This window comes from Lemur catta, chromosome 13, assembly GCF_020740605.2.
Source record: "Lemur catta isolate mLemCat1 chromosome 13, mLemCat1.pri, whole genome shotgun sequence".
Classification (NCBI taxonomy): Eukaryota; Metazoa; Chordata; class Mammalia; order Primates; family Lemuridae; genus Lemur; species Lemur catta.
The window spans coordinates 74,875,843-74,883,730 of NC_059140.1; the positions used below are offsets into that span (position 1 = coordinate 74,875,843).

The 7,888-nt window shown below is 42.9% G+C and overlaps 1 protein-coding gene across 1 annotated transcript; it reads left to right on the plus strand.

The window, feature by feature from the left end:
* The first annotated feature begins 346 nt into the window (after positions 1–346).
* HMGB1 (high mobility group box 1) lies at positions 347–5,355 on the plus strand. The gene is made up of 5 exons (XM_045567073.1): positions 347–511; positions 2,525–2,688; positions 2,892–3,037; positions 3,543–3,717; positions 4,724–5,355. The coding sequence occupies exons 2-5, from the start codon at positions 2,539–2,541 to the stop codon at positions 4,898–4,900; spliced, it is 648 nt and encodes a 215-aa protein (XP_045423029.1). The 5' UTR covers positions 347–511; positions 2,525–2,538; the 3' UTR covers positions 4,901–5,355.
* The last annotated feature ends 2,533 nt before the right edge of the window (positions 5,356–7,888 follow it).

Sequence of the window (7,888 nt, forward strand, 5' to 3'; positions counted from 1 at the left end):
GGGGGGGGCGAGGCCTGTGGGTGTCTCTTTTGCCTGAGGAGTTGGAGGCACTTGTGGAAAAGTCAGGCCCTTTTCGCTCCGGCGGCCGCTCCGGTGTGGGGCTGGCTTGGGTTAGACACATGCACACATACACCATAGAGCTCTGCTTTCCCGTAGCAGCTGCTGCCTCTGCCTCTGCCTCTCCCGCCTCAGCCTCTTTGCCCGGCATACACACACATTCAGATTTACGCGCTGTTTCAATCCTTGATGACGTGTCTCCGGAGACAGCCAATAGCAAACGGGCTCTGGTCAGGACAATGGGAGGTATCGGGCCAATGAGAGAGCCCCGTGAGTTGGCGGTAGCCAATAGGAGCCGCGCTGGCTGGAGAGTAATGTTACAGAGCGGAGAGAGTGAGGAGGCTGCGTCTGGCTCCCGCTCTCACAGCCATTGCAGTACATTGAGCTCCATAGAGACAGCGCCGGGGCAAGTGAGAGCCGGACGGGCACTGGGCGACTCTGTGCCTCGCTGAGGGTGAGTCTGGGGCAGCGCCGCGGCGGAGAAATCGCCTCCGGCAGCTCCTCAGCCCGCGCGGCGGCCGGATCCCCGCGGCCGGGAGCCGGCGGGTCAGGATCCACACAAAGGCAAATGAGGGGGGACCGTGGGGGGAACTGCGCACGGAGCGAGCCTCTGCTCGGGCGCCGGGGACGCTGCCCCGCGCCGGAGCCCCGGCCCACAGGCTGCCTGAGGCGCCGGGAGCCCCGAGCCTCGCGAGTTTCCACCCGCGGCGGCGTCCGCGTTGACTGGCGCAAAAAAAAAAATTTTTTTTTTAATTAAAAAATTTTTAACGTGTTTTCGGCCCCCGGGCCGGGCGTTCGGGCGGGCGGCGTGTGCGGAGCGCGGCCGGGGCGGCGGCGGGAGGGCAGCGGCGGCGCTTCCCTGGGCTGCATTGACCGCCGCCGCAGCGAGCCGGGCGCCGGCGGGGAGCGCGGCCGGGCGGGCGGGCGGCGGGCGAGGGCGGCGCGGCAGCCCGGGGGCGGCAGTGCGGGCCCGGCCGGCCTCGGCCCGGGCGCGGCGGCGGCGGCGGCGGCCCGGCGGCGGGGGGAGCGGCGCCGCTGCGCTCGCTGGAACATGGCTGACTCGGGCCCGGCGCTGCTGGCTGGAGAGAAAACAAGGCGGGCGGGCGGGGGAGCTGGGCGCAGCAGTTCCGAGGCAACTTTTTTTTTCCTCTCTCTTTTCACAGCCCCGCGTCCTCCGTGCGGGGGCGGCGGGGCGCGCGGGCCCGCGCGGAGGGAGACGGGGAGCGGCGGGCGGGTGGGCCCTCGCGGCGCCCCCACCCCGCGGCCGGAGGGGGAGGGGAGCGAGGGAGGGCCGCGCGCCCCCCGCCCCTCCCCCGGCCGTAATGGCCGAGTGTGTGCGCCAGAGCGCGGCGCGCACCCCGCCCGCCGCCGCCTCGCTCGCACTCACACACTCACACACACACACACACACAAAGGGAAGGAGCCATATTCTCGCTCGCGCTCGCCCTCGCGGCGGCGGCGGCGCAGGCGGGGAAGACGCGCAGCGGCCATTCCGTGCGCGCCGGCCCCGGCGGCCGCGGGCGGAGCCAGCCCCCATTTCGAGCGGGGCTTCTCCCTGCGCCGAGCCTGACAAAATGGGGGCGGCGGCGGCGCGGGCCTGCCGGGCGCACGTGGCGGCCTCCGGCCTGGGAGCCCGGCCGCGGCGAGGCTTCGCGGCCGCGGGCGAAGTTCTGGGGGCGGGGGCCCGCCCCGCGCGGCAGTCACCCCAACTTTCACCGGCCCGAAAAATACTCCCCTGGTTGGGGGGGAGGGGGCCGCCGAGCCACGGGCAGGAGTGGCTTTTGTCCCTCATCCTTGTTTACTCGGAGAAACTTCAGACCGGACGTGTTTAGTCAGAACAGAAATACATCTCAGGGCCAAACCGATAGGAAGCTGCCTCGCGGTGGCACCGCCACCCCCCAGCCTGGTTCCGAGCGCTGGAGCTTGCTGCTGCTCTCTCCTCGCAGCAAAGTTTTATGCAGAAGGGGTATTTTAAAAGTAATTGGAAAAACTTTAGATGCACGGTGATTTATTTTATTTTTTTTTTATTTTAAGGTTTCATAATTTGGAAGGGTCTGCTCACTTAGGCTCTTCCCTGTTTGTTCTCTGTCTAGCACAGATCCACGAATTGGCAGCATGTTTTCTGACCTTTGGTTTTCTTGGTTAAAAATGGTTTTCTGGATTTAAAATTGTTTAAATGACCAGTTAGATAATCAGAACAGACAGAGGCAGATATCGAATACTGTATAAGTATACCCTTGTTTCTATACTTTTTGAGATCACGTTGAAGGACCGTTTTTTGCTTGGCATAACCCCTTCCAGGAACTGGCTATCACTGCCATGTTGTCTGGTTTTATGGAGGTTAATGTCACTTTTAAATAACCAGTACCTTAGTTTTCATTCAGTTCCTAAGTACTGTAAGCTTAAGCTCTCACCTCTTAAATGTCATAGTTTTATTGCTAACATCAAACACTTATTTATTTTTTAGAAAAATAACTAAACATGGGCAAAGGAGATCCTAAGAAGCCGAGAGGCAAAATGTCATCATACGCATTCTTTGTGCAAACTTGCCGGGAGGAGCACAAGAAGAAGCACCCCGATGCTTCAGTCAACTTCTCAGAATTTTCTAAGAAGTGCTCAGAGAGGTGGAAGGTAAGAAGGCTTAAAATGTACTAACAAGATGATTAAAAACCAGTTATAATTTCCAAGGAGGGGGGGAGTTTAAAGCCTAGCTGGTGTTCTCATAATGTGAGGGTATTGAATAGCAAAGGACATGGTTTTTACTCGTTTTATGTTTTTGAGAGTGATGTATTAAAATTTTTATAACTTAAAGTTTGCAAATAATTCTTTTGTAGACCATGTCTGCTAAAGAGAAAGGAAAGTTTGAAGATATGGCAAAGGCGGACAAGGCCCGTTACGAAAGAGAAATGAAAACCTATATCCCTCCTAAAGGGGAAACAAAAAAGAAGTTCAAGGATCCCAATGCACCCAAGAGGCCTCCGTGAGTATCTTGCCTATATTTATTTTCCAGACATGTTTTACATTAGAATCTGATAGAAATTTAGCAAGCCACCTGTGAGTTGAGTGCAAAGTTTCTTAGCTAATACTTCACATTGGTATATTTAAGTAGAAGTTCCTGTTGGGTGGGAGTGTTAATAACATTTGGATTAGATACTTGGTCTCCTTTGCCTAGTATATCTTGTAATATAATCTTGACTCTTTTATTTCCTGGAAATTGTTATCACTCTGAAGTAATTTATAGAATTTTTCTGGAGGTCTAGTATAAGTTAAATAATTGTAAATTAAGCTTTGGTTGTGAAGGATATTTAGCTTACTGTAATATTTGTACCCTGTCCAGTGCACAGTAGAAGTTAATCAGGCTATTAATTAGAAGCTGTTAATAGGCACTTTTATATAGCAATATATAGTGTACATTTGATGACAGTATTTGTTTTGTGATCTACTAACTTTAATTTAGAATCCTAAAATTAAATTTCTCCTTTTAGTTCGGCCTTTTTCTTGTTTTGTTCTGAGTATCGCCCTAAAATCAAAGGAGAACATCCTGGCCTATCCATTGGTGATGTTGCAAAGAAACTGGGAGAGATGTGGAATAACACTGCTGCAGATGACAAGCAGCCTTATGAAAAGAAGGCTGCAAAGCTGAAGGAAAAGTATGAAAAGGTAAGAAGTGATGGAAGGAGGTATGCCAGATGTTGAATGATGGTACGTGATGTTTTAATTTCCTGTCTTCTTACAGATTTCTAGGAGTTTGAGGTATAATAACAGTTTTTAGTATGTAACTGCTACATTAAGTATGGTGTAGACTTAAGTCATCAATAATACGGAGGACCAAATAAATTGTTACATGATTAGACTCGGACAAAGGCTATATATTGAACTTGATATTGTTATTTCACAGTATTTCCAAATTTATGAAAGTTTTGATAGGCACCCAAAATAATCATTTTAAAACGGTCAAGCATATAATTTAAAAATTAGGCTGGATAAAGTAATATAGGCTATATTTTTTATAATCATACCCTGAAACATTTATGTATCTTCCCTTTAGGTACCCCCAAAAAAATCACAGCATCACTAAGTTAAATTTCAAGTCTGCCAGTCTGTACAGTAAATCAATAAGATGAAGGAAATCTATAACTCATAATTAAAATTGGAATATTAAGTACTTAATTTTTAGCTGCTTTAGTCATTCTGAAAAATATGTATTTCTAGATGTTTAACATATTTGCATGCTTACTGGCAAGTTACTTTTTTTTTTAAGAGGAAATGTTCTGGATTAGGGTCTGACAATATAAACCTGTAGAATGCTTTTTTGCATTCAGAAGGTGGCAGTGTCTACCCTTTAATCAAAGTCTCTACATTCTAGTTTTAATAAACTAGAGTTAGGATGTTGTACATAATTGCACCTCAATGAGGCATAACTTTGCAAATACTAGACCATGCCATTTAATGAGTTATAGATTCCTATAATTATAATGATCCCATAGTATTTTAATGTGCATATCTTGACATTCTAGTTATTTCTGGAGTTGAGTGGATCTACATATGTGTGATATTTTGGTATAACTGGTATCTTGCTTTCTCATAGTTTCGCCATATTACTTCTATTTCCCCCCTTAACAATTTTTTCCTTTCCTACTGTTTTATCTTGCCTTTATTTTGGAAGGATATTGCTGCATACCGAGCTAAAGGAAAGCCTGATGCAGCAAAAAAGGGAGTTGTCAAGGCTGAAAAAAGCAAGAAAAAGAAGGAAGAGGAGGAAGATGAAGAAGATGAAGAGGATGAAGAGGAGGAGGAAGATGAAGAAGACGAAGATGAAGAAGAAGATGATGATGATGAATAAGTTGGTTCTAGCGCAGTTTTTTTTTCTTGTCTATAAAGCATTTAACCCCCCTGTACACAACTCACTCCTTTTAAAGAAAAAAATTGAAATGTAAGGCTGTGTAAGATTTGTTTTTAAACTGTACAGTGTCTTTTTTTGTATAGTTAACACACTACCGAATGTGTCTTTAGCTAGCCCTGTCCTGGTGGTATTTTCAATAGCCACTAACCTTGCCTGGTACAGTATGGGGGTTGTAAATTGGCATGGAAATTTAAAGCAGGTTCTTGTTGGTGCACAGCACAAATTAGTTATATATGGGGATGGTAGTTTTTTCATCTTCAGTTGTCTCTGATGCAGCTTATACGAAATAATTGTTGTTCTGTTAACTGAATACCACTCTGTAATTGCAAAAAAAAAGTTGCAGCTGTTTTGTTGACATTCTGAATGCTTCTAAGTAAATACAATTTTTTTTATTAGTATTGTTGTCCTTTTCATAGGTCTGAAATTTTTCTTCTTGAGGGGAAGCTAGTCTTTTGCTTTTGCCCATTATGGATCACATGAGTTATTACAGTGTTTATCTTTTCATATAGTTAGCTGTTAAAAAGCTTTTGTCTAAACACCCTGCATATCATGATGGGGGTAATAAAAGTTAAATTGAGACAGTTTTCATCTATAACTGAAACTCCAAAGTTGATAAATTTCACATAGCCCACTTATATTTACAAAGTGAAGAGTAACCAGTCTACTCACAGCATGGCATTATTAGAATCAAAACATGTTGAGAGTCTGTCCTTGAAGGACTAATAGAAAAGTATGTTCTAATCTTTACATGAGGACTCTATTCTTGAACTCCCATTACCATGTAATGGCAGTTATATTTTGCAGTTCCCACATTAAAGAAGACCTGAGAATGTATCCCCAAAAGCGTGAGCTTAAAATACAAGACTGCCATATTACGTTTTTTGTTGATGTTAGTCCCAGCAAAGACTAGGAAAGTGCTGGCCATAAATGTCTTTTCCCATTTATCTAAATATGGACTGCTCAGGAAACTTAAGGTTCTCCATTAAGAGTTTCTTTAATTAATTGGGCCAGCCTTTAAAATGATACCACATTTTTAAAATAGGTTATATTTTCCTGTATGCCCCTTTATGAATCAAATTGATGAGGAAAGGTGAAACTTAAACTTTGCATCTCAATACAAATTATTCAATTTATTTGAATTTAATTTTTCTTTACAAAACCCAAACTGATACATTAAAGTTATGTTTATCTGTTTAACAGTTTAGGGAACAATTTGGCAATTTTGTGTTTTTTTGAGATTATCCTTCTCTTAAAAGTGCCAGTATTTTAAAATAGCGTTCTTGTAATTTTACACGCTTTTGTGATGGAGTGCTGTTTTGTTATATAATTTTGACTTGGATTCTTTCCATTTGCATTTGTTTATGTAATTTCAGGAGGAATACTGAACATCTGAGTTCTGGATGATACTAATAAACTAATAATTGCAGAGGTTTTAAATATTAGTTAAATGGCTTTCACTTAAGAATTTAGGATTTTGTTACATATTTTAATCTTGTTTCCAATAATACCTCTTAGCAACACCTTTTAAATATAAGGACTGGCAAAGTTTTTCCTTGTAAAAATACTCACTTTATGCTTATAAATAGGTTAATGGGCTGATAAAAACAGGTTTTGTCAAACATTCCAAGTACTCTCAGTGGATGCTATATATATAAATGAGGAAAAACTAATTTTATTCTCAAAATGATTAAACAAGATTTTTTAAAGTAAGGCACATGTAAGTGAAAAGCAGGGTTAGTGATGGAAAGGCTGCAATTGTTTCAACATTTATCAAATTTTTAGTCAAAGGGAACAAATGACTCATTTAATCTGATTTAGATGGAAGTTTCTATAGCTATAGAATCAACATTAGTAAGTCTGATCTATTTAAAAATGAATTCTGGCAAGGAAACTTATTTGTAACTTTAGTGGGTGTGTCATGACAACTACCATTTTTGAGATGTTGAAAATGGGAACAAAGATTTTTTATGTTAATTCTTTAACTGACCTCAGATCTTAACAGGAAAAAATGGACAAAAATCCTCTTCAACCTGAAAACTAATGTAATTTGGTTCAGTGTTCAACAGTATCCCTTGGAAGTTAGATGTGTAAAACTCAAGTTAGTGGAGGTGACAGGCAATTATAAGATTCAGATGATTCAGTGTAAAGCCTGTTAAAACTGGAAATGATATATTTTTTAAAATGTGTAGGAGCTATTTTAATTCTGAGGTAGTTAACAGTGCTGTGGGATTTAAAGATTTTCATAACATCAAGAACAGATTAAATAGTATATATTTTAGTATTTTTTTGCATTTTTTAAATCAGTGTAGTACATAGTGATTAAAGTTTTTCTAAAATAATCCAGTTTCCTAACTTGTGTAAGAGTTGAGAGTTGTTGCTGGTTAGTTGCTATAATTCTGGTGATCTCCCATCAAGGTGTTGGTATTTGTCATACTTGTTTTCTTAGAGTGATACCTGAAAAATCTTGTGTGCCCTGTGTACCCCAGGGTTAGGGATTAAATAGGTGATAAAGATATGAAAAGTGCCCATGTGACACAAAGCCATTCAACAGATATTCTCTGCCTAGTGAATCTAACTTGCTCAGACATGATGGTAGTATCTAGCTATATTGAAAATTGCACAGGAAGGACAAAATAGCGATTTTTGAATAAACAGGGCTACTACCTTGCTTGACCACACAGTCTATAATGAAAGCTCAAATTTAGGTCTGCTTGGCATAACACACCTGGAAGAACCTGAAATAGCTTTAAGTACCAGTCAGGCACTTTTGTATATGATGGTATGGTATCACTACAAATTTGCACAAATCAAACAACTTATGTCTTGGAATTAACTTGCTTAGGTGTGAACCATTGACTATTAGGCCGTTTTATTAATAAGGGATTGTGATAACAGTCATTTAAATTTATTTTTTATATTTGTGCTTTT

Coding starts and splice junctions, on each gene's coding strand:
- HMGB1 (XM_045567073.1), top strand. CDS start 2,539: ATGGGCAAAGGAGATCCTAAGAAGCCGAGAGGCAAAATGTCATCATAC. Junction 2,689..2,891: donor AGTGCTCAGAGAGGTGGAAG/GTAAGAAGGCTT, acceptor ATTCTTTTGTAG/ACCATGTCTGCTAAAGAGAA. Junction 3,718..4,723: donor TGAAGGAAAAGTATGAAAAG/GTAAGAAGTGAT, acceptor TTATTTTGGAAG/GATATTGCTGCATACCGAGC.